Raw genomic sequence first — 26,913 nt, 5'->3', positions numbered from 1 at the left:
TCTACTCTGAAGTACAAAGTAGCGACGCCGGACGCACATTGTGCGGCTTTGAAGGCACGCATACATGCAGCAGAGACGCATAACTGCGCACTGTTTACCCGCTGTATACGCTGAGCGTTGTCACTTTGTACTTCAGAGTGGACAAACTGTAGAACCGACAAAATATCGAAAACATCAACCTAGCTGTAATGTTGATAAATGATATAGTTACATTGTTCATTGTAAGTAATACGTTTTTCAATATCCTTTATTTCTTTACAGCCATCTTTTGGTTAGAAGCCCAATACATAGCCCACGAGGGGAATAATTTGGTTGTTACCGCCCATAGGAAGGGATATATTGATGCAATGGACGTTGTCAGTAAGTTACTGGGTGTGTGTGTGTGTGTGTGTGTGTGTGTGGGGGGGGTGATGCCAGGGAGTAAGGTGGGTGGGTGTGGGTGTGGAGTGAGTTGATTAAGTGGGGGTGTCTTGTTTGTGCAAGAATTGTTTCAGTTTCTAAAATGTGTGCCTTTGTTTTAAAGCCATATTGTAACATTTGGTGAGCAGGACACCCTCAAGTTTGCTAAGCATGATAGTAATGTACATTAATAAGTGACATAACCTGCAAAAATCGATAATGTCTTTATATAGATGCTGTATTTGTGACAAAATCCGACATTTTTAATAACACAATCGAAATATTAGTTGAACGCATACACGCGATGTTCATAACATTCATACACTTTACGTACATCATGTCGTATGGGATGGTCATAACACATCAAAGGACCGACCTCTGCACGACCGACGGAATGACACGCATTGGGGACATCAGTGCTGGAATTAAATTCCAATTTTCTTTACTAATTGCCTCAGTTGTTCGGCTTAAAATGAAAAGGGGACATATCTGACAGTAAAAGCTAACATTTTGTTGAAAAAATACAAAGCTATAACTAGGCATGACCAATGAACCATCTAATCACCTTGATTAGAACACTCCCATAGACATGCAGGGAGCTCAACTGTGCACTGCTGGCACAGACATTTCAGCTCAAATTGAGCTCATTCTTTTATTTTTCATAATTTTTCTGTAAATTATGTTTTGTAACTATCCTGCAAATTACAGCAACATAACTTATTTGGTTTTCCTGTAAGTGTAATTATTTGGTTTTCCTGTAAGAATCATCAACTTGATTAGAACAGTCCCATAGACATACAGGGAGCTCAACTGTGCACTGCTTGCACAGACATTTCTAAATTGAGCTCATTCTTTTATTTTTCATAATTTTTCTGTAAATTATGTTTTGTAACTATCCTGCAAATTACAGCAACATAACTTATTTGGTTTTCCTGTAAGTGTGAGTCAAAATTGGTCCATCGCCACAGTGCGCTTAATTACCAGTGGTCAAGTACAGCACTGCTCAGAATGGCACAAAATAATCAGATCAATAAGATCAGGTGAAAACCTTGACCTACTGAGCTGTAATTTGGTAGAGTTGCCATTATTACCTCTATCATACCCTCTGTAAAAAGGTTAAAAATGGACAAGTAGATATCGAGTTACAAATGATTAAATCCCCAGCTTTCCTTTGGGATTTCCATACCTTTCGAGTCATGTTAAATAGACACCTTTTTGAACATAAATGTGAAGTTTCGTGCTCATTTGATGTATTTTTCATCTTCATCTCAACCCTAAACTTGTTCTTATATTTATACCATCTACACTGACTTGCTGCTATACATGCATAGGAGCTGTACTTTTAAAATACGCGTCTAATCAATAATGAGTCTTTCACTCCATTGTTAAAGTACTTTGCTCCCTGTAGCATTACGGAGTGACCAGGTCCTACAGTGCTATCAAAGAGATACCTTATGCAGCTGCCAATCTCAGTAGAGGTTTGATAACATTTTGTTAAAGGACAAAGCTGTGCATGTTGGTACTTGATTGTTTGGATCCCTATGTTGACAATCCCTTGTAGTAGTATTTTTTTTATGTGTAGTGTATATTGTTCATGAATTATATAGCTTTTAAATTTAGGGCATTTATGTTCTGTTGCACTGTATAAACACTATAAAATTGGATTTTAATATTTTATTCAGACTTGATATGCATATCATGCATATTTATGCAATTGAGTCACATTAATCTGCCTTTTTTTTTGGTTTGAATTTAATGATTTTCGCAGACATTTGATTTACGATAAAAATACTGGAGATTTTATATAATGTTAGTTGTAAAATATTATGCAGCCTGAAACATACACAATATGATATAAATTGATGAATTTTTTACAGCTTAGTATGGATTTTGGTGATTTTGTGGAATTATGCACCCATGACTGCGGATTTGTAATTGTTTTTACTATTTGATGCATATTAAACCCAATAACATTGAAACTTTTGGTTGTGAAAGTAAAGTTCACCTGGAATTTTGATTTTGTGCCATTTCGGCCATTTTGGATGATTTTTGGCAGAAATTGAAGAAATAATTTATGCTATTGACTAGTAAAGTGCCATTTCATTAGAAACCCCTTTGATACTTTCACAATATGCTTGTTTCATGTTTGCATATTAAAATAAAGAAATATAAAAAGGTAAATATATGCTTTTACCAATTTTGCTCCCATTGCTATTTTTGGACTTTGTCATTTTATTTCGCTCCAATGACCGGTCAGAATGGGAAACTTTGAAAATTCATAATTCAAAAGTAGCAATAGGGGCAACATGAAATTTTGATGGTCATCCCTACTATAACAATATGGCTTTAAATGTATGTGCGTATTTCTTATGTTGGATGCATTATAGGCTGATGTTTTAGCTCATGTTTATCGTGTTTATGATAATCGTTTTCTGTTTTGTTAGCTTTAATTGCTGCAGATGGTACTGGATTATCCCCCGCCACTGATCCTGCTGACTACGATTTACCAGTCGACGCGACCATAACCTTTACCGCTTTAGCTACTTCCGGTGACAGCAATCCTATTCTAATCGAGGCGGATGCAATAATAGAAGATACCGAGGACTTTACATTAAGTCTAACACTGACTGGGACCACTGCCATGTGTGGTGTGGTTATAGACCCCGACCCATCCACTGTATTTATATTTGATCGCACAGGTCAGTCTTTTCTAATTTTCTAATTTATTCAAATCAAGGTTTTGTATCGTCTCCTCCGCCATCAATTTGGCCCGCTCGCTCTCCACCCGTCTGCCAATGATAACATTACAAGCCCTTTTAGCTCCATTTTGATTGGCTAAAATCTTCTCCATCACATCATGTCAGCCACGTCATCAAGCATGACATGTAACAAGCTCTCAATACGTAATCGGCTAGTATTAAATATTCATTAGGCGTGATCATAGTCACGTGGAGCCTAGAATCTGTGCGTGAAGTGATTGAATATCGAAATTCGTCGAACTCAAACGTGTGTTGACCTTTTATTTACCCCTACTGCGCTTACGGTCACTTTTCAATTTTGGGAACGTCTTCAATGTGCTTTGGGACCATCTAGGTCTAAGCAACCTAAAAATGTTGGGTTGGTTTACTCCTGGGGTGCAAAGGCAGTGGGGCTATCTTCTCGTCTAGCATTTGTATAGTGGGCATCTTTGCTTCTTTGATATTTTTAAAAACACCGTTTTTTTTAACAGCTTACTTCTGGATTGAAGAGAGGCAGTATATAATTGATGAAGGCGATTTTCTTGATGTTATCTTCCACCGAGGTGGTTTTCTTGGACGGGTAGACACACTCAGTAAGTTACATTGACATCTCATGAGCTACTCATTACTTTCCATAACTACGCAAACACATTTAAACAATACGTATATTTTTTACCAATATTTGAAAATGGTAAAACTCATTCAACCTTATTCCGACCAAAATACTTCTAGCACAACTGACGACTGTTACCTAGCTACAGTTAGTATTTGATCAAGCAACAGTCAGTTTCTGGAACGCTGGGCTGAACAATGTTATCATATGTAAGGAATTCCCCATCTGGATGGGCCATATAACATGAATAATACATTTCAAATAACTGCAAACAAGCCCAGTATTAGTTAAGTTGTTCTTAAGATAGCTCTTAAAGGAGAATTCGTAATCCTAGCATCCTCTTTTTTTATGACATTTTCAGTTGATATCTACGGAAAAGGCTTATTCTCAAAATTACAGTTGGTTCTGAGCTATTCCGATTTTGCGTTTGCAAGCTATGCATGATTATGTGTATTACACTGCTCATTGGCCACTGATTTCGTTCTGGTACACCAGAACGTAATCCAATTTGACGATATTTTTGATAGATGAATTAATCTGCAAGAATATTTTTTCATAAACATTATGTACTCAGAGGTTTCCAGTGGTATACAAAATTTTTGAGAAAAGTGGAGGGATGGGCTGTGGATCACGCAATGTCCTTTTAATAGTGTAAATTTTTTTTTTTAATGTTGAAGCCTAAACAATTTGTATTTCCATTCTTCACAGCCCTCGCAACTACTGATGGTCGAGCAACAGAAGCCAACGACTATGATCCCCCTGCCGACGGTACTACGATTACATTCAATGCATTAGACGTTACGTCCACGAAAAGATTTACAATTGATAACAGTAACACTATTGAACATTGGGAGGATTTCGATTTTGCTATAACAGTTGATGCAGGGTCCTCTACTACGGGACAGTTCACTCTCCAAGCGCCTCTACCGTCATCATTCGCGATCGTAAGTCTGTTGATTTTAGTCTTTTTTTTTAAAGTCTTCAAACAATCGGTAATATCGAACACGTCCTCACATCACGGCATTATTAAACACTCGGAGGACATTAATAATGTTAAGCGTATGGGGCAATATGTTTTTTCGACATGTTCGACGTTTCCCGAGAACGTGTTGTCCTTGTTGTGTCTGCCACGTATTGTTCAGTTGGAATACTAGGAAGTAATGGAAGGCAAAGGCACAAAAGGGCACCACAAGTGGCGGGTTACTTTGTGTATATCGGATGGGTAAAATGTCCTAAGTACATTGTAACAATAGGCGGGTGTGGGTCGGTATAGTTTGTGATAATTATAGTGTCAGAGTCTTTCAGAATAATCAGCCGAATGTTTAGTGTTGAAAAAACTCGCAACAACTTAAGCTGGTTATTGCTTATGTCTTCACCCATTCTTATATCCTTTATGTAGCTACTTGGTACAACTTCGACTGCGCAAAATATACCGTATGGGAGTACGCAACAAGTGTCAATATCGCCATACGACGGTTTGGCGACGTCACGTTGGCAGGAAGCGTGGGTAAGGATGGCAAACTATTATATGTTTCAAATACAGGCTGAGTCAAAAAGAAGTAAACTCATGTTTGAGGGGCTGTAACTCAAGATCTGTAAGGAATCTGCTAAAAATGAAAATACCACTGGAAAGAGAAAATTCTACACGTCTAAATAAAAGAACAAATTGTTGCAATTGCTCACAGCAAACTCAAGTTATACTCATTTGAATACAACCACCCATTTTTGTAGCTGCACACGGTTTCACTTCCCAAGTAGGGGTCTACCTATTATTATATTAATTGGTAAGGCGCGATATTCAAATGCAAATAAAGTTCTGTGGCAGGTGTGGTTTCGATCAATAATAACTACATGTTAAAGGGCTCTTTTCAGTATGAATTTTACCTCATTGCACTACATTATAATAAAAACGGGCCAAATGACAACATGGCACCACAATTTACCGCACGGGAGCGCACGTGTCTGTCGATGAAGTATCATGAAACTAAGAGTCCCACTGTAGTTCAACGTCTTTTTCGTCTCCAATTTCCTACAGCTAACCGGGATTTATGTAAGGGAGCAGTATATAAGAATGTGAACAAGCTCAATGTGCATGGGACACTAAGGAACAGATAGCCGGAAGCTTCAGGCAGACCACGAAAGGCTAGATCACAAGGGAACATTGCTAGAGTTAGACATGCGTTACAGCAAGACCAAAGATCAGCTCAATCCTATTTACCCAACAGTCCCCAATCAAGCTTCTGCCGGATCGTTCGTAAAGACTTGAATTGGTATCCCTACAAACTATAGTACCGTCATGGACTTTGTTGAATACTAATTAAAAGCAAAAGTTGTCTTTTCAAAAATAAATCCTGTTAGCACTTTGCTGATTCGTCGAAATTGAAATGGATGAAAATCAATCAGCAGTGTGCAGCTACAAAAATGTGTGGTTGTATTCAAATGAGTATAACTGTAGTTTGCTGTAAGCAATTGCAACAATTCTTTTATTTATTTAGACGTGTAGAATTTTTTCTTTCCAGTGGTATTTTTATTTTTAGCAGATTCCTTGCAGTTCTCGAGTTACAGCCCCTCATACATGAGTTTACTTCTTTTTGACTCAGCCTGTAGTCCTGTAATCAAAGAAAAGATTAAGATTCAACTCATAAATATTGCGAGGTATGGCTCAAGGTGGTGGGTTCAAATCTTTGCAGAGCTGACTTGTGTAAGGGCATGGTGCCTTGCCGTAAAAGCTTCAACCAACCCAGTTGTAAGGGAGCTGTTAGGGGAATATAATCAAAGTGCTGAATTAAACTGCCCTGCGCTTTCGTTGTTGAGAGAAAATTATTTTGATGTACATGTGGATAGTAGCGTGTCGCTAAGCATTTTGCGATTCTGACCTCACTCATTTGTATGTAACAAATTGGTGTCTGAAATGGTCAACTTCAATATTATTTCACAGGATTTTTGTGGGGATCGTCCAAATTTTAAACAGGAATTCAATGCAAATATGCTTGAGCCTCTCAATGTTTTTTTTTCGATGACACATGTAAAAATATTGATATTTAAGTTGGATTTAGCTTCAAATATTAAATCACAAGAAAGGGGTTTTTACTTAAAATTACAATCTAGCTCGTCCCAATTATTCCAGTCCCACACACGAGGGGAATATTATAACATCAGAAGAACAGTGTCCATTTTTGTCGGCAACAACTTTTATTAACGCAACAAAACCTTTGCAATCACATCCAGTAATCTCGACTCAAGATAGAACCGCCGAAGCAGACAGCGATTATACAGCCCTCACTACTATGACCGTGGCTTTTGGCGCTGGGGTGGAGATGGTTAATGTACCCCTGACCATCCTACCAGATGATATCGTAGAAGAGGAAGAGGTTTTGGTGATGACACTTAGTAGTCCTGCTACGGGCGAAGCACTTGGAGATCTCTATAAAGCAACTGCTATGATTTTTGACGATGATGGTGAGTGTATCACCGTGGATGCCTCTATAAAACTTTAAGGGACGTAAGAATTCAGTTATTTGCTCGCGGGCTATGGAGGGCTACATGGTCAAGCTGATTTCAAAAATCTGTGTCTGAGGGCCAAATACACATTGTGTTTTTTTGTTGACTGTATATTTAAGGACTGCACGAGGGCCAAACACCATTGGTCCGCAGGATGAATCTGGCCCGTAGGCTGCTTATTACGATCCCATGATATAACCCAATATTATTATAATATCGTAAGCCACCCTCTCTACATAGACGGTCAATATTTCCAAATGTCCCTGAAACATTAAACTTGATACAATACAATACAATACAATACAATACAATACATGACATTGTATCATCCGTCAAAGCGCGCCACTGGTCGATAGGCTGCCAAGCCCCTAAGGGTGGCGCAAGTTGACCTCAATGCTAAGTGTGACAGACAACAGGCCCGGGCTGATCCCCTGCTTTTTACGAAAAGGCCTGCAACTTTTACATGTCCAGATATTGCTCGTCTGGTACACGGGACCACCATTTTACGTGACTCTCCGAACCACGACACGCTATGCACCCACTGTGGTGTCTGCGCGTTTAGGGCCACAATGAGTGGGATAGAGGATAAATGAGAAAGCTCATGATCTTACAAACTTCCGACAGATAGCCTAGCACACCAAACTACATGACCACCCTCTACCTCTAGGCTAATACTGTAGCCTTCTAAAGGGTGGACTAAGGATGACCAGCATTTCCCGTCTCCTCTGTTTATCCGCCAGTGGACTGCCGTTGACTTTGGAGGTGGTAACTCATCCTCCTTCACTACCGATGCTAACTACTGATGCTGGCTCGCTAGATCCACCGTTGGTCTTCGCCATAACCCTGGCTAGGGAGGCTAATTAGTGGTACCTAGTGCTTGCCCAGGGCACTGCCCCCCAAGTCTACGGAAAGGGGAGGGGTGTCTCATCACTGTCCCTCCACGGGCTGCCTTAAAAAGGGTCCCGTGCCGTACCCTAAATCCCCCACAATAATCGCTCTTTGTGTTTTTACTTACGCATGAGGCAAATCAGCCTACATCTATTTTCTAACGCATCTCATTTACATGTACTAGTATATATGGTCATGTTGAGTGTAGAAAGGGAAGAAGTATTTTGTTTCGTGGAAGGTTTCCGTTACACAAACCTATTATGAACCATAATTAATAATCCCAGCAAACACAAAACGTTTTAAACAGGTTATATTTTGGGTTTTGGTTTTGGTAAAAACATTTTAATAACTTTAATTATCGGGTTATATAAAGGTTATGAAAACGGTATAAAAAGTTTGTATGAAAACACACTACAACACTATTTTTAAAATGTTTTCAAAATGTTATTGGGAAATAGTTTTTGCAAACAATTTTTGCCAAATATATCGGGAACACTTTTAAGTGGTAACATTATGTTAGAATATTTGCAGTAAGTTATCAAAAAATGATTTTGAATGTTAGGAAAATGTTTTATGCCTCTTATATACCCTTTACGTAACCCGACATTTAAACGATTTCTCTGGTAACATTTTGTAACCTTTCGCGAATGATGTCGAAAACGTTTTGTGTTTGCTGGGATGGCTATAATATAAACCAACAAAATCCAGAAAGTACCCATTTTATGCAAGAAAGTCTGGGTAGGGTGAAAAAAGGCACGCAAAGTCCAGGAAAGTCGACGTGAACACAGATAAGGTGAGAAAAGCGAAGAAAGTAAATGGATTATTCTGAAAATAATTACTTTTCTACTTCAATGTACTTCATCATATTTTACAGCATACTATTCGATAGAGAAGGCTATCTATCATTCGACAGAATCAACTCTAATCCTCACAATCAATATATTACGTTTTGGATATACTGGCCGAGCTGGAACTGTTCGTAAGTATGACTGTATCCCATGCAGCAAAGCTTTGTAGTTAAAGTCATGTTATGTACGATCTTTTAAAATAAAATTGAATAAGTCCCATTCAGTGATTGAAATTGTTTATAAATTGCTTAAAAGTGAAGGATAAGTCATTCAAATTGTCATTTGGTATTTTTGAAATGAAATATTTGGCAAAAACCCAAGAAAACAGCAGTATTGACGAAGTTGAAGCCCCATTCAAATACACGTGGCTAATTTATATACTGTCAGTATATAAATTACAGATTCATGTAAATGTCTGATTTAGTCTTAAATACATGGCTTTCGGCTGTGACTACCAGCAGGCTGTGTTAGCACATTTATGACAACGACAAAGATACCAAAATCTGAATTTTGATGATTTTTACGATCGTCCGGATGAGCAAATCACTGAATGGGCCTTTAATGTAAGTCTATACCAAGAAAAAACTATTGCCTTTTCATACCAAAACCATACTTGGCATGTATGCTACATTGGACAAAAGAAGTAAAATTAGCCCAGGAGCCACCTCAATTTTGTCCTTAAATCCAAGATGGCGGCCAAAATCACAAAGATCCACTAATAATCCCTGAAAACTCATGTTTACAGTCTTAGAATGTAATGAACTATTTCATTTTACCTTCAACTTAGATTCAGTCAAAAAACCAAACACCTGTAGCCCCTATCAAATATTATGTTGTTATTACAGAGCTGAGCACCAGTGATGTCTGTGCAGTTAGCGGTCTGGACTACACCGCACAAACAAATACATTGGTTTCATTTGACGCGGGTGATAAGTCTCAACCAGTCACTCTCGGCATACTGAATGATAAGATCGTAGAGGGTAACGAGTGGTTTCGTTTCAGTCTCAGCAATCCTACGCAAGGAGAGTTAGGTGTAATCAGATGTGCCAGAGTTAATATTAAGGATGATGATTGTAAGTGGAATCAGGGAATAGAAATAACAATGGGAAGGGAGAGTGCATGGAGTGACGTTACGATTCAATTGTATGTACTTAAAGTCTGAACAACTGCAGGTGCCATATTGCAGGAATGTGAGATTTCATAGGACAACGGTGAAAAGTTGATCATATAATATATAAATATAATATAATATAATATAATATAATATAATATAATATTCAGGCTTGACATTACGAACTGCCAAAACTAAATAGGGCTAAATATTAATTGAGGTGTTTCGGGAGATGGTGTAAAATATTATTGTTTGGCAGAAAATGTGCTTTCCATGAGTTAACATTATGGCGAATTTAAGGAGGCATGAATTTGAGCTTTGTGGGAACACAATTTTGGACTTTATGTAACATTGTTCTGTTATTATCAAATTTATTGGGGTTTGAGGTGATTTCCTAAACATTTCCTAAATACATTGCACGAGTCGAAGACGAGTGCAATGTTTTTCTATCGAGTGCAATATGTTCTTGTATCATACGAAAATAAGCCATTCAAAGTGGAGCGCCTACGCGTAAGTGACAGCAGGTATCGTTGCAATATTGGTACGCATAACTAAGCGTAATGCTATGCGTAAAATGTGAAATGTGCTACGGCGCTTGACCCATTATTAGTGGTGCTCTCACGTGATGTGTTTTAACAAATCACAGTGCGCGAATTTGAATAAGGGGGTGTGAGGGTAATAGAATGAATATTATGGAATTTGAAGGCACTTTAATTTTAAAACAAAAGGCCAAAACCCAGTGAATAAAACAGCTTCATGTGGCCCTGACCCGGGGGCCCTGAGTGAGCAAGGGAGGTGGGTCACAGGCATAGATATTCGTGTTAAACAGCTGTGCCGTTTAGTTGTTTACCTAAATAATGTTTATCTAAAGCAGAGTATTACTTTTTTGCAGGTTTAATATCTTTTGGAGATGACATCTATCACGTGCTTGAAGATACAGAAATGGCCATGATAACTGTCAAGAGGGGTGCCTACATCGAGAAAGAAGCACAAATTGGTAACTATATTGTAGAGATGTCAATTTGCTTTTTTTTCTTCCTGCATGTCTCACTCGCTAGATTTAGTTTTGACGCCAAAAATAAAAGGTACGATTCGTAAAACTCAAATTGCTCTAGACAATTTCGGCGCGGGAATTTGGAATATCGCGTGTTGAGAGATGGCTGTTTTTATTCGTTTTTATGGTTAATATCACTTTGTTTTAAAAAAAACCATGTGATTCGTGCTTTATACTTATTTTTCTAACATATAAGACATGATGTTGTGATTGCCGGACACTTCCTTTAATGCAGAAAGCTGAAATTTCTTCTCCCTTTCTGCATAGACGGTCAATTACAAGTTCTTCCAAGTGCAATTGGAAGTCCCGGGTTCAACCATTTCTAAATTCCAAACCAACCGATTGCTATTTCAAACTATTATAGTTCCATCACGTGTTTACTTAACCCATAATTCTATTCGGTAATGTTGACGTCAAATTTTTAAGGACAACCGCCCATTTAATCATAATATGAGGTTCACCAGGTTTTCTGATACCATAAATTTCAGACCTGAATTTTAATTCGATCGAAAAATTTGGTCCTGCTAATGTTAACGTTATATTTTATTGATACTAAATTTTTGTTAGAATTTACTTAAGGGATGGGGTATGAACGTTTGGACAGTATTTATTGTGGGACATTAGAGCACATCAGACATATCAAATTGCATTTTGAATACAAAGAATGTCCTTCTGATATCAAATAATTTTGATTTTTTGAAATTCGCAATGTAATACACATTTTATGGCAAATGATTAAAAATTGATATTTTTGATATTTAATAGTACTCGAAGTAAACTTTATAAATCTGATGATTTAAACTTAAAGTGTATGTAGGTGGGATAAAAAGCCGACGATCAATTGAAAATTTTGACCTTTCGTATTGAAGATTTTTTCCCCCAAAACACCAAAAAAATTAAGTCTTTTTGAGAAAAAAATTCATATCTTCAATATGAAAGATCAAAATTTTCAATTGATCGTCGGCTTTTCCTTCTAGCTACATACACTTTAAGAATATATCATTAGATTTATAAAAATTTACTTCGAGGACCGTTATATATCAACAATGTGAAAAATCTCAAATTTTAATAATTTGTCATAAAATTTGTATTATATCATGAATTTCAAAAAATGATAATTATTTGATATCAGAAAGACATTCTTCGTATTCAGAATGCAATTCGATATGTCTGATGTGCTCTCATGTCCCAAAAAAATACTGTCTAAACGCTTAAAACCCTCATTCCAGAACCTTTAAGCAAGTTTTCCAAAACAAAAATTGTGTAGCGGTATATTTATTAAAACGTTTTATTCCCTATATATACCATTTCTATAACCCGACATTTGAATATTTTCTATAAAACGTTTTATCAACAAAGGTTACAACTGTAGGTTTAAGTGCCGAAGAAAACGTGGACTTTACTGACGTGACACGTACTATTGTCTTTGGTGTTGGAGAAACGTCAGTCACTTTCGAAGTACCTATTCGTAATGATGACATCGTAGAGCAAACGGAGAGTTTTGAAATCAGGTTCTCAAACATGCTTGGTGGTCAGATAGGCTACCCAGCCACTGCTGTTGTGTTGATTGAGAATGAGGACGGTGAGTTTTGAAATCAGGTTTTCAATATGCTTGGGGGTCAGAAAGGCTACCGTGCAACTGCTTTTGTGCTGATTGAGAATGAGGACGGTGAGTTTTGAAATCAGGTTTTCAATATGCTTGGTGGTCAGAAAGGCTACCGTGCAACTGCTTTTGTGCTGATTGAGAATGAGGACGGTGAGTTTTGAAATCAGGTTTTCAATATGCTTGGTGGTCAGAAAGGCTACCGTGCAACTGCTTTTGTGCTGATTGAGAATGAGGACGGTGAGTTTTGAAATCAGGTTTTCAATATGCTTGGTGGTCAGAAAGGCTACCGTGCAACTGCTTTTGTGCTGATTGAGAATGAGGACGGTGAGGTTTGAAATCAGGTTTTCAAATATGGTTGGTGGTCAGATAGGCTATCATGCCACTGAGCTGTTGTGTTGATTGAGAATGAGGACGGTGAGTTTTGAAATCAGGTTTCAATATGCTTGGTGGTCAGAAAGGCTACCGTGCAACTGCTTTTGTGCTGATTGAGAATGAGGACGGTGAGTTTTGAAATCAGGTTTCAATATGCTTGGTGGTCAGAAAGGCTACCGTGCAACTGCTTTTGTGCTGATTGAGAATGAGGACGGTGAGGTTTGAAATCAGGTTTTCAAATATGCTTGGTGGTCAGATAGACTACCATGCCACTGTTGTGTTGATTGAGAATGAGCACGGTGAGTGGTCAGAAAGGCTACCGTGCAACTGCTTTCGTGCTGATTGAGAATGAGGACGGTGAGTTTGAAATCAGGTTTTCAACATGCTTGGTGGTCAGAAAGGCTATTATGCAACTGCTGTTGTAGTGATTGAGAATGAGGACTGTGAGGTTTGAAATCAGGTTTTCAAATATGGTTGGTGGTCAGAAAGGCTTTAATGCAACTGCTTTTGTGCTGATTGAGATTTATTTATTTATATTTATATATTCATTCATTTATTTATTAACTTGTTTATTTATTTCTTTAATAATGTTATTTAAGTATTTTTAACAGCTTGTACAAAAAAAATGCGAAAAAAATCTCCATGTTCTTGTTGTATTGTAATGATATAAATTAACAAATTCTTCTTTATTACAGTAACTTATTGTTTTGCCGAGTCTGCGTACACAGTCGTTGAAGAAGAAAGGAAGGTTACAATTGAGGTGATAAGGAAGGGCTACAAAGGCAGGGCCACTTCCATAGGTAATACTGCTTTCCATAAGAATAACGTAAAGTTTGGTATACAACGTTAACCATTACTTTATCGTAGTCTTGTTAAGGTTGGTCCGAACCCTGGAATTATGGAAACTTTCGGACCTCATAACTGCTAAATTATTAGTCTAAAGAATATAAAATAGTATACATTTTTAGAATGGAAATGACTTGATAAATTCATCTGTGAGGTCCAATTTGGGCCAAAATGCTAATTTTGGAGAAAATAAAAAAACAGGTTTTTTTTAGTAATTTTTAAAAACTAGATAAAAATATCTAGGAGCTCAAAGTTAGGGCAAAATATAGTAAAAATGGCGGCCATTTTGAAATCCAAGATGACCGCTCTAAGCAGCTTCCTCTAACCCGCTACCTTGCTATAACCAAAACCCGGAACGAAATCATGAACCAAAAATGACCGTTCATTTTTCAGAGTTTACTACAGAGAGAGATACTGCCCTCTCCGGTCAGGACTTCACCAATATCAGATCACTCACCGTGCCCTTCAGTATCGACCAATCTGCAGCGAAAGTTGACGTCACCATCACAGACGACGGGAACTATGAACTAACTGAACATTTCAATGTACTTTTGACAAGTTCCGTTGTAGATGAACTTTCTGTTCCGAGCCTGGCCGTTGTCACGATCATCAGTGATGATGGTAGGTTGAAATGTTTTGTTGTGTTTCTGAGAGGGAAGGGTTAGGGAGAGAAGGACCCGGAGAAGGAAGGATAAAGAAAGAAAAAAATAAGCTAATTTACTGCAGTAAGCCTTGACAATCCCTTATTTTTCAGTCTATAATATCGAATTGATTAATTCGAATTAAACAATGGGTAGTAGCCATTACTGCCAGTAGACAGGAAGTCTAGAAAGTTGACCTCAACGCTGTGGGTGGTCTTCCTGTACTTTTGAATGGGACAGCAGTAACCTTGGCCAAGTTTTAGACCAAAATTTTGGATTTCTCAAGTTTTTGAGAGCATAACAAGACTATCCGTCGATGGATTTTTATTTCCGTCAGTAAATATTTTTTAAATTAAGTTTTTCATAACATATTAAAAAGACAGAGACCCCTGCTGGATAATAAATTAGCTAGGTAAGTTTTGAGTAACCTTGATGAAAATTATCAAAAAAGTGCCTATTCTTTTGTGTGTGTACGGTCCATCACCTGTCACTTGGTAGTCTTTTAACATGTCTAATGGCGCTGCCCATGGCCACTCGATGAATTGTTTAATTCAATTAATCAATTCGATATTATAGATTGTTTTTATTCGGCTTTTTGTAAGATTTATATAATAAATTGCTCGATTTGGATTGATTTGAAGCAACAACAATATATAACATGTATAAAGCTCCTAGTTTGTTTACAGAATCGATTCAGCATGTTAGACCTGATTCATACATCGAATATACGTACATCGTAGAAATATGTTATGAATTTTACGTCAACAAATTTAAAGCTACCTCCTTTTTTGAAATACTGGTTACCAGCGACTTAAAATGAATTGATAATAAAAATGAGCGAAAAATCGATTTAATTTTCGATTTAAATTTTCGACGTCGAATGGAAAGTATGAGTCTTTGAATCGATTCTGTTAAAGATTTACTTGAATATGTCTCCGCAGGGAGACCCCTTTTTTATGAAGATGTTTGTCAACCACTGTGTTAAGGTCTCCACCCATTATAATATTATACAATTCAATATTATTAAGACAACATTTAACATCAGCAAAGAAATTTACCCTCTCGTTTTTACTATTGGTGCATATATTGAAATCGGTGACAATTTAGTTCCACCTATGTCACAATTAACAACTAGTTTTCTTCATCTAGAAATGTGAACGGTACATTGTTTTTTACTAGGATAGAGACGCCAAGACTTGCGCCCTTAGCATGTTTAATTCCGTAAGAATGGTAACAGAAACCGGTCCAATCCGTATTAACATTATCAACTATATCACGAATCAGAAATATGTGTCGGACAAGAAACAGGTGTTTGGTTTATGGTTATTTATCCATTTAAAAACGGCCTATGTTTTTGTTTTATCTCTAATACCTCAAACATTTAACGCAATATATTTTACTTTATCCATCAAGGTATTTTTTATAGATTTTTTTCGAGTTACACATCATGATTAGTTAACGCTTTTCAAACTTTTCATTGCCTTTTTTGTTTTTGTTTTCTGCCCTTATTGTCCTGGTGACACTCTACTCTGCAGCTCCAACGCTGTACCTCAAACTTCAAACTTGGTATGGGGATATGATGTGGTAGCCTGATGCTGTATAGTTTTGTGTCATATTATTTGCATATTTATGAATATTAATGAGCTTATTTGCATATATTGCCTACATTTTCATTGATCCATTCTGCAGCTTAAAGGCAATAACCGATCAACTTCTAACTTGGTTTGGTGATTGGATACAGTGGCCTAATGTGCTGTTTAGTTCTCTGGCATGTTATTTGCATATTTATGAATGTTAATGAGCTTATTTGCATATTGCATACCGTATTGCTTTTATTCACAAACCTTTGTTATTTACACACCTTTGTGTGGGGACCACCTGAATTACGAACCGCGTAATTCTAGTTGTCCAGGTGACACTCTTGACCTCTTTTTTCCAATATCATCATTCGTTGAGGCGTCATCAAAAGCAGGCCAAGACGAAGTGCTGCCACCCATATAGTTCGTGACTCGGTTGATCTTGTTTCCAAATGCTCGACTTTCATCTTTTCTGGTATGTCCGCGCCCTCGGCCAGAATGTGTAGACCGGAATGAAGAATAACGAGAAGAGGGTGTGGGTTTTGGGTTATTTTCGGTATCATTTGATTGTTTTTCAGGCGTGGATGTATTGTTTGGAATGTCCACTTCAAGGAATGTAGACTCAGCCTGAGAGTCATCACTGTTTTCTTCAGCATCCCAGTCATAGTTATAGACAGCCGTTTCAGAAGCACTACTACTTTTAGTGTTACCATTCACAACGCCCTCTATAGTTTATACAAAAGTTTATATCGAGCTAATTCCGGCCTGATTGCAGTTATCCGAGCTAAAACGCCACCAACGGCTAGAAGGACCAATTACAAGAAATCTCTATACCAATCTTGGTACCATAATGTCGGGAGTAACTATTGTAGGCAGTCCTGGAAAAAAATTTGCACTCCAAGAAGCTTGTTATAGGGAAAAATACAAAAGAAATTATGAGAAATGTTGTTCTCTTAGAGTGAAATTTGGCTAATCTTTACGGGAAATAAATATTTTTTTAGCCCTGGTTGTAGGCCTCCTAACGACACCCTACCCAAACAGGTGAGAGACATATCGCTGCTATCTCATTTAAATTTGGTACATTAAGCCCGGAAGCTTAGGTTTGCCGAGGACACGAACACAGATTATATTCTTAACAAAATGCATGTCATTTGGTTTTCCTTTACAGTTGAGTGTGACAGACCATGTCAGAATGGTGGAATATGTATTAATCCTGACGAATGTTTATGCCCAAAACAGTTCACTGGCACCAATTGTGAGAATGGTAAGATATTGACATGTTTTACGGCTCTATAGAGGTAATTGCTTACACATCGGGCTATTTCAGTTGAAATCCAAACACCCCTATGGAAGGCATCACCTTACTATTCTATGCACGGAGTGTTATGTTTTTGATCATGAAAATCTCAACTTTATTGTAGAACGTTGGGAAGATGAGGCTGTAAATCACGAAGTGAAATGAAACGATCACGAATTTAAATTAAATGGAAGTGCTGCTTTAACTACACTGTAAAGGTATTGTGTGTAATTGCAAAGCTTTTCTTATACTTATTTATTTATCTATTCTCTTATAGTGGCTGATTTCTCTCTAATCATCTCCTTTTTACTATTTTTGATTATTAGATGTTGACGAATGCACCCTCCCTAATGATTGCACGGACCCGCTACTTACCTGCGTAAATACTAACGGAAGTTACCACTGCGAATGTAGAAATCCGAGATTTCAGTTGACTGGAGGTACTTGTATAGGTAGGTGTTCATGTTTGTTGTCATTCCCAAAATATTTTGCAAAGAAACCGGGACTACGTCACCGTCGATGCTCAGATCGTCACCTTTACGTCTAGCGTGCACAGTGTGCGCAGTATCTGAGTGCGCATCAACATTGACGTAGCTTCAGTTTCATTCACAAAGGCTTTAGCGGCATCTTCAACTGTGACCATGGTTGTTCAGGGTACCCTCAACCCCCTGCCACTTACATATTTACGTGTTCATTTACAACGCAAATCGATATCGAATCCCGGTGGTTTGCGAATAATCAAATTTCCGCACCCCGGGATCAATTAATCCCTGGTATGAATATTTATTAGGTATGTCAATGAGTGTATTTATACCACAGAGGTCGGTATACACAAGAGTCGCATTAGTGAACATGTTCACGTAACCGCCTCAACTCATTTGCATAATTTTGGAGGTGGGCTGATCGTATTCTGATTCGTCGAACACCTAATTTGCATAGTTTTGGAGGTTTCCATATTTGGGTTTACCTAATTAATTATTTATACCTCTATGTTGTTTACATAGTGACGTCATTAGAGCTGGTCACTTCGTCAAAAATCCGACGAACGAACGAATATGATAGGAAAATATTTCTGGCTATGACCCCATGTTCACATTGGCTAAATAAGCTGTATTTTCGCTGGAAAGGGGCGGGACTTTTTCGGGGTTTTATGTAAAAATTACATAGATTTTTCATCATTTTTTGAGCGTTCATTTGAACTAAATTCAAAAAATATTTTGACGTATGTAAAATTGAAATAAAATTCTCCCCCTCCTAAACAGGAAAAAAGAAGCTCTCCATACACAAACGAACAAATACAATAGGACAAGGCCAGCACCTATGACCTTCTTAGTGACATGTTATTTTGATGTGTTCTGCAGAAGTTGGTTGTATACAGTGTGTTTATTTATAACAGCTGCGTTACTTTTTGTGCATTCTTTACTTATAACCTAATAATTTACACCATTTCTGATAGATGTTGGCTGTCCTCTTGATTACTGTCTCAATGGTGGTGTCTGTGTTGATTCAACAACCTCTGCCTCTGGATATTCATGCGTGTAAGTATATATTTTGTTAAAAAATTATCCCTTTCGTTTGTAAAACCGGACTTTGAACAGTTTCCCAATATAGTGTCAAAAAATCGACATGTATTTGTGTACTATTATCGTAATTCACCCTTTCGGTAAATCCCATAAGCCTTTGCGAGTACACCTAAGACCTCGTCATTTGACGTCACGCCGATCTCCGCCGATGCGCACACCGTTTATCGAACATATGCAAGTCGGCGTGGCGTCAAATGACGAATCCTCAGGTGTACTCGCAAAGGCTTATGGGATTTACCGAAACGGTGAATTGGGTATTCATCGTGACTTCCGTGAAAAATTGCCCCTCTATAGATTGAATTGGGTTATCCATTACGGTACCTCTGCCTTATTCAAAGTTCAAAATTATTATTATTCAAAATTTTTCACTTCATATTTTGAGTTCACCCCCTTGTAGTATTCTACCTGCTAATCATCATGCAGTTATTGTTAACTACATGTATGGACACAACACAGGGGCACTCACAATAGGCAATTGAACCCTACTGGTAGCGCAGTGTTGTAGCTATACGGGATGAACTAGTTAGCATCATATATCAAAAAGTATAAAAGCTATGATTTTAGTACTTGCTCTATGTTTCAATTACTCATTCTTTTCCAAATATCTGAATCTTCAACCCGGTACAAGCTTTAATAAAGGGGGAACATACATTTTTATTAAAAAGAAATCCTACCATCTATCCAAACTCGCCGTGTTATTCCAATGCACATTTTGCTTCACCGGGCAGCCATTTTTTTGGTCGTGTTTGGAAGATTGGTGTCATAAAACCGTCATAGGTACAAATTTAGTACTTTCTGTCAATCAATTATGGCTTATTCTCTACATGTCAATCTTTAAATAATTGGCATAGTCCTTATAATAACGGTGATCCGCCTTGATGAGTAAATGACAGTAAACAGCTGCAAACCAGTGAAAAATACCCCAAAACTTGGTCAGTGGAGCTCCGCATAATTATCGATTGGATTAGTCGTCCGTAGCGGACAATTCGGTCGCTCATTGGATCAATATTATCAGGTGGTAATAAATTTGCATTGGACAATAGATTACTATATAATGGTTTAGTACTGCATATATCGGTTTAATCTTCAATGAGCGGGTTTATGGCTGGAAAGGACAAGCCTTTTTAGAGCGTTTTATTAAAAAGGCACCCTATGAATGCGTGCCAAAAATCGCTTTCCCCCTCTCAGCTTGCCAAAATTGCTTGACCCCCCCTTCGCTCGCCAAAATTTCTTGCCCCCCCAATATTACCCTCCCCAGGACTCATAATTATTGCACAGCCCCTTAGGTAGACACAAAAACAGGTTGTTCCCAGTGTTCATATAGGCCAGGTCATACTTTCATTTCACAACTTGAGTTCCCATGCGGTATTCTGCCTGTCAAATTAGGTTGACACAGAAACAGGTTGTTAATATAGGCCGAGCCTTCATGTGGTCTTACATCAACATCAGTGTAATACTTGTGCAGTCGTGTAGTTCCTATAAAATGTAATTATTATGTATTTGTCAAAATTGAGAGTCTTACTTATTTTGGGGTATGCTAAAGTTTAGCCAAATGACTGATTTTAAAGGCTCGGATAGCGACGTTATTTTTGTGGGATCTGAGAGCACATCAGATACACCAAGTTGCATTCTGAATACGAGAAATATCCTTCTGATATCAAATAATTTTGATTTGTTGAAATTCGCGATATAATACAAATTTAATGACAAATTATTAAAAATTTTATTTTTGATAGTTGATAATCCTCAAGTAAATTGGTAGCTGGGATGAAAAGCATTCCATTATTTGAAATGTTTGACCTTTCGTATTGAAAAAATAAACATTTGCCATAAAATTTTTATTATATCGCTAATTTCAAAATTCAAAATTATTTGATATCAGAAGGATATTCCTCAGATTGTGTGTGTCTGTGTCGCTTTCAGGCCCCACAAAATACCGTATAAGGTAGGTGACCGACCTCTTAAACTAACATCTATTTGGCTGTAATAGAAGATGAAAATGTGAAGGTGGTACTACACCCCTTGAAAAATCCGTGACTAATTTTGCATTTTTCTCAAAAAATGATTACACAATGGTAACAAAAGTTTTGTATATTATAGGGACAAGGAATCCAGTTACTACACTGGAATTTCCGTGACTCAAGACAAGCGATGCGTTATTTATTATAAGAAAAGAGGTAACGCTAGAATGTACCTCATTTCTTAACATATAATGAACCACTGTCTTGAATCTCTGAAATTTCAGTGAAGTAATTGGATTCCTTGCCCCTATAATATAGCTGAATCGCTAGTAGCTTTTGCATTTATACTTTTCACTGCTGCAGACGATTGCAGACGACAATTAAAATATTCCAAATACCACAAAATACATTTTTAGAACATCCATTGGTGTCAATATTGTTTTGAATTAATTCATCAACGAAAGTTAATAATCGAGTAAGGTAAATTAATTAGCAAAATGATAGATCCAGTTGATACGAAATGATTGGTTGATGCATTTACGTGTCAAGAACGATATCACTCGAAAGTTGAGATTTCTTCAACTTGCAAAAGCGACGTCGTTTTTGCCTTGGTGATTTGTATAATCGGCTTGATGCTCTGAAAACGAAAGTAAACACTGAGCACGCGTGAGATTTCTTCGGAATTCTGCAAAAGCGATTGAGTATAAATTCAGCTTAATATATCCTGTGTAATTGTTAAAAGTAAACTAAGTGCGCAAGGATTAATGAATGATTATTGTGTGAATCTTTCAGATGTGCGATTGGTTATTCTGGACAAACTTGTGACGTATATGAGTTTGACAATCCAACTCCAACTAATAGAGGTAAACCATTGACTTTTATTTCTAGGATTTATGGCACCGGTGTTTGGTTAATGAGAACATTGAAGACGCTGTTTATTTTAAGCTTTGCATATTTACAAATGATAAAGGCCTACCCACAATTACTAAATGGAAGAAAATCCAATAAATAAAATCAAGGATATGTACAATGATGTATGATTGACGGGCTAATTTATTTTCATCAATCATCAAAATGCATGTGATACATAAAACTCATCAAAGTAATACGAAATATATGAATCAAGAATATTAAATACAATCAGGAATCAATAGTATAATCAAGTAGTTACGATTAAATCAATATAATGTAAGTCAATACAATAACATAATAATGCATGCTTAAGCAGAATACATTTTAAATGGCAGTAATGATAATAATAATAATAATAATAATAATAATAATAATAATAACACTAATAATGATAATAATAATAATAATAATAATAATAATAATAATAATAATAATAATAATAATAATAATACAATATAATACTGCATGATTAATAATTTAGCAAGATTAAGCAATACACAATTATACAAAACATATGAATGACCATTGATATAATGAATAGACAAAATTATTACGAAATATGAGGCAAGAATTAATGGTATAATTATATATATGGTGTCCCCCCCCCCATAAAGGGCCCTCATTGCGCCCTCTTTTTCTCCTATTTCTGAAAAGTTGATTAAACATATTTTGGTATGTAAAGAAACCTTTAATCGTCAGCTTTAATAAACCAAAACAATTATTTCAATCGGCTCACAACTTTTGAAGATATGTCCTTTTGAATAAAAGTACCGTTTTTCACTCTGTCCACGGATAGCAAACAGAGTGGTTGGGATGGCTCATGCTGTGGAGTGGCCTGCACGATCACCAGACCTCACACCACTTGATTTTTTTCCTTTGTGGCAAAATCCAAGATCTTCGAAAACGTATTACTGAATGCATTCGCAAGTATCCGGCGCACAAGGATGGTACATAACGCAATTGATGCAATGAGGACCAGAGCTGAAACCTGTATTCGCCAAGGAGGCAACCAGGTAGAGGGCAGAGCAGCACAGTAAACTCACTTCAGAAGAACCAAAGACAAACCAAACAGCCTTTTAGGGCTACCCTTTATCCTAAAAAGATAAATGACTGATGTTGTAAATAAAAAAACAACGAAGTAAGAAAGTAAGAAACATAATAAAACAAAAAGGCAAAAATAACCAAGAAAAAGTAAGTAATTGAAAGGTATAACAAAAGAAGTCCCATTCGGCATCTATTTTACCCACAAATTAATGACACTATTAACAAAATCCATTGCCCATAAACCCACTGGTAAACCCCGTTCCATAAATAAAGTTATTTTATAAAGTTATCATTGAGGAATGTTTGATATTCATGCATGGTATGTGTACTCCTTTTCAATCTTTGAAGTAGCCAACCCTTCTCCGTGGACAGAGTGAAAAACGGGTACATTTCTTTAAAAGAGCATATCTGCAAAAGTTGTGAGCCGATTGATATAACTGTTTTGGTTTATTAAAGCTAATGACTCAGGGTTTCTTTACATACCAAAATATATTTGATCAACTTTTCAGAAATAGGAGAAAAAGAGGGCGCAATGAGGGGCCTCTTTTTTTTGGGACACCCTGTATCAATACAATAAATTAGTAACAGTTATATCAGTATTTATATAAATAAATACAATAACATAATAATGCATGCTTAGCAGACTACATTTTAAATTGTCATTGATACAATGAATACAAAGAATAGTAATACAATATAGTACTGCATAAATAAGAATTATGGGCAGAATGATTAAATTATACAAAATACATTAATGATCCTTGATATAATAAAAAGACCTAGACATTTTATTCTCAAAAAAAGAACTATATAAATTGAAAGTAGATTATCTAGGCTGAAAAGCCTATAAACATTACCCGCCTATTGCGAGCTGATCAAACTACATGTATTATGGTTGATATGCTCGCGTTACAAGATTGAGACCCAGTCTCGGAAGATTGGTTTTTTCCCATTCAATTTTAATCTAAAATTGTGTATTTTCATGCACTGAGAAATATATTGTCTGTAACGGGGCAAAAAATGAAGAAAAACGCACCTCGGCTCTCTTGCATAATAATTGGGTGTTGCCGCATTTGAAGTCATGTTTTACAACCTACCACCATTGTCTGCTTTTGCAATCAATAGCGCGCTCAATGTTCACAAAAAATAAAATATAGATATAAATTATTAAGTAAATAACTATGCAATTAAATGATTCATATTATAAATTAGTATTAGTGTAGATGGATTTGAACATCATTGACCAAATCTTGTTTTCAGATGGGACCCTTTCTGCAGGAGAAATAGGTGCTATCGCAGTGGCGGGCCTGGTGGCTATACTTAGTCTTCTTCTGGCATGTCAGTGCTGCTTATATTTCTCCAGAATGACCAACCAGAGATATGATACAAACCCATAGCGAACAACGGTAAGTATATATCCTCTAATTAGCGGAACATTTCGGTAATTCCAGAAAGCCATTGCATAAGAAACCGAAACCACGTCAATTGACGATACCCACATGCAGTCTGTGCCCAAGACTACTAGTTGAAAATGCGCAATGACGATTGTTCACAGGCTGTTAGATCATTTATGTATGTGGACATTTGTGATGAAAATAATTATTCATAATGACATGTAATGGCTATTCCAGTTTGAATTAATTTGCTCCCTTTGACGTTAAAGCCACATATTGCTATTTATTGTTTCCCAGGAAGATGTCAAGAGGATAACATGAATAGGACTATAAATTGTCACCTTGAGCACATGATTTAATAGTCTTACAATTATGGTCTGATTTCCCCCTAGGCCACCTAATTCACCTTACAATAGGCTACAGAGTAGGACTAAATGGCAAGTTTAGACCACAACTTTTCACATCTTGAGTTTCGTTCGGTGGCTTAATCTTCCGCTGTGGTTACCTGAATGGGTGACTCCATGAAATATAGGCCTACACCCCTGTGTGGAGATTATCTCATGTCTTCAATAGGGGATGTGTGGATTTGATGTGGAATAGCCCAATGCTCTTCACCGCTACATGCATGGTGTAACCTAATGATCTCATATGGGTGGTCTTCACAATTCAATATGACGTCACAATCGGTGTTTCTATAATACAGATAACTTAATGCGATTTATTCCTTAAAGCTTTATATCGCAATCTGTCCATGATCCAGCTCATCCGTCGGTAATCTAGTGGTATAAATACTTTTTAGAATGCCGGGGTACCGGTTTCGATTCCCAGCCTGATCAAATTTACTTATTGGTTTCTTTTTCCCAAGATTTTGGCACCCTCTAACAATTGCCTTTTCAGAATTGAATGATTTATGTTAAGTATTAACATTCTTATTCCTGGCTTATTTCACAGGTTTTGGATTTGGCAAACTCGCAGCTGAATTATGAGGGTTCATCAGGAGACGACCAAGCACTTGGCAGCGCAATTGTGTAATAGATTATGAAATGACCATGTGGTGACGGCCTATATAACATTTTCAACTTCGCCATTGGTTTTCAATGTCTACAAAATAGTGTCATAAATGCATTGACGTGGAACAGCTTCCGGGACCACATTCACAGGCGAATAATTGGAACCCAACAATAGAAATCTGTTGGGATGTGAATTTTGGTCCAGAAAGGTGTTCCATGTCAGTGCATTTTTCTGTTGTGTCAGTTGGACAACTGTTTGGTTACTGACATGTGTTTAGAGTAGAGTATTGAAGCAATACTGTGGGCAATGTTTGTTCATTTTTTATGGAGAGCATTTTAAGATATGACCTTGTGAAAAATTATAAGTTTCTTTTTGAGGCCAGTGTATAATTTCAAAATCCAACATGAAGCAGCCATAGTAAATACATCTTTCTTGCATTACTGTAGCACTAGATTTTTTTTTGTAATGGGCTATACCAGTTGAAATCTGTACACTCTTACAGAAGACATGATCTTTATCTTCCATATCCCAAAGCAGCAACGTCAGGTTCTTAAGCTGACAATGTTGGCCTATTAATAGCCGGAATTAATAGCTATTTTAAAATCTTATTAAAATAAGATTTTACTTAGTAAAGGCTAATTATTTTCTTCAGCGCTTCCTTTATATAATTTCTCGCGGTTTACACGATTGCGCGACGCTTTTTTTTATGTACACACGTATACGCTTACCTATTGTATTTAGTATAGATTTTCAGATTTTCCCTTTTGTGCGCAGCGCTTTCTTCTATTAGTGCGACGCCTGCTTTGTATATACGCTTTGCTTGCTTGCTTGTGTGATGCTTATGATGCTTTTATCCATGCGCACGCGTTTGTGACACAGGGGTTTGGGAAATTTGGTTAAAAGTCGGACTTGCGACGAAGTCCGATACATTCCCTGGCCGTGGGTAGCGTGGCCGACAAAAAGGGAACGGATGAAATAAAATGAACAAGTCCCTCACAATTTAAAGAGGACAGGGAAATTTTGTGGCCTATAGATGACAATCACCTTAATCAACAACAAATCAAAATCAAGATGAAACAAGAAATAATGGCAAAAATCATTTTAATTTATATTCCTGTGCTTTCCTTTCATTTTACAAGCATCAAAATCTCATTTTAAAATATTGCACATTTTATTTTAATGGAAAACAGATAATTTATGAATGTCTGAATATTGCACTGAAGACATTTTTTATGCAGCGAAATTTTATAAAATGAATTGCACTATATTTGCACTAATGAAACCCCCATTTAAATTTATATCTAAGTCCCCTACAAAATTGTTTGTCTGCAGATCAGTACCAAATCTGGCCACGTAAATCGCTTCAAATCCGATGAAGTACACCACAATCTTATTCTGGGTCCCAACTAAAATCAAAATGGCGTCTTTCCCTAACATTAAAAATAAAATAAACACCACGTAGCGTTACTACCGCTACAGGCCTCGAGAAGTTTTCCAGCCCCAAGAGAATTGGAAAT

At 36.9% G+C, this 26,913-nt stretch overlaps 3 protein-coding genes across 3 annotated transcripts in view; all 3 read left to right on the top strand.

The window, feature by feature from the left end:
* The window catches only part of LOC140136403 (FRAS1-related extracellular matrix protein 2-like), a 37,503-nt gene extending 37,146 nt beyond the window's left edge, over positions 1-357 (top strand). The window contains exon 19 of the mRNA XM_072158128.1: positions 262-357. The gene's annotated coding sequence lies outside the window, so the exon portion shown is untranslated. The remainder of the gene's footprint in view (positions 1-261) is intronic.
* LOC140135957 (uncharacterized) lies at positions 275-7,068 on the top strand. Its single transcript, XM_072157655.1, has 6 exons — positions 275-360; positions 2,844-3,098; positions 3,629-3,730; positions 4,459-4,694; positions 5,150-5,257; positions 6,979-7,068. Exons 1-6 carry the CDS (start codon positions 348-350, stop codon positions 6,979-6,981), a joined length of 717 nt encoding a protein of 238 aa, XP_072013756.1. The 5' UTR covers positions 275-347; the 3' UTR covers positions 6,982-7,068.
* Positions 7,038-26,913, top strand: LOC140136402 (extracellular matrix protein 3-like). The gene is made up of 13 exons (XM_072158127.1): positions 7,038-7,209; positions 9,014-9,118; positions 9,833-10,060; positions 10,991-11,106; positions 12,512-12,734; positions 13,826-13,930; positions 14,370-14,597; positions 17,363-17,458; positions 17,818-17,943; positions 18,948-19,029; positions 21,828-21,898; positions 24,252-24,397; positions 25,337-26,913. The coding sequence occupies exons 1-12, from the start codon at positions 7,038-7,040 to the stop codon at positions 24,386-24,388; spliced, it is 1,689 nt and encodes a 562-aa protein (XP_072014228.1). The 3' UTR covers positions 24,389-24,397; positions 25,337-26,913.

Source organism: Amphiura filiformis, chromosome 16, assembly GCF_039555335.1.
Source record: "Amphiura filiformis chromosome 16, Afil_fr2py, whole genome shotgun sequence".
In the NCBI taxonomy this organism is placed as follows: domain Eukaryota; kingdom Metazoa; phylum Echinodermata; class Ophiuroidea; order Amphilepidida; family Amphiuridae; genus Amphiura; species Amphiura filiformis.
The sequence above is the reverse complement of the archived record's forward strand: the minus strand, read 5'-3'. Positions and strand labels throughout refer to the sequence as shown.

Bases quoted from the DNA above. Each gene is read 5' to 3' on its own strand.
- LOC140136402 (XM_072158127.1), top strand. From the start codon at position 7,038: ATGACCGTGGCTTTTGGCGCTGGGGTGGAGATGGTTAATGTACCCCTG. The intron at 7,210-9,013 runs GTGAGTGTATCA...CATATTTTACAG, and splicing joins TATGATTTTTGACGATGATG to CATACTATTCGATAGAGAAG. The intron at 21,899-24,251 runs GTAAACCATTGA...TCTTGTTTTCAG, and splicing joins TCCAACTCCAACTAATAGAG to ATGGGACCCTTTCTGCAGGA.
- LOC140135957 (XM_072157655.1), top strand. The intron at 3,099-3,628 runs GTCAGTCTTTTC...TTTTTTTAACAG, and splicing joins ATTTATATTTGATCGCACAG to CTTACTTCTGGATTGAAGAG. The intron at 4,695-5,149 runs GTAAGTCTGTTG...TCCTTTATGTAG, and splicing joins TACCGTCATCATTCGCGATC to CTACTTGGTACAACTTCGAC.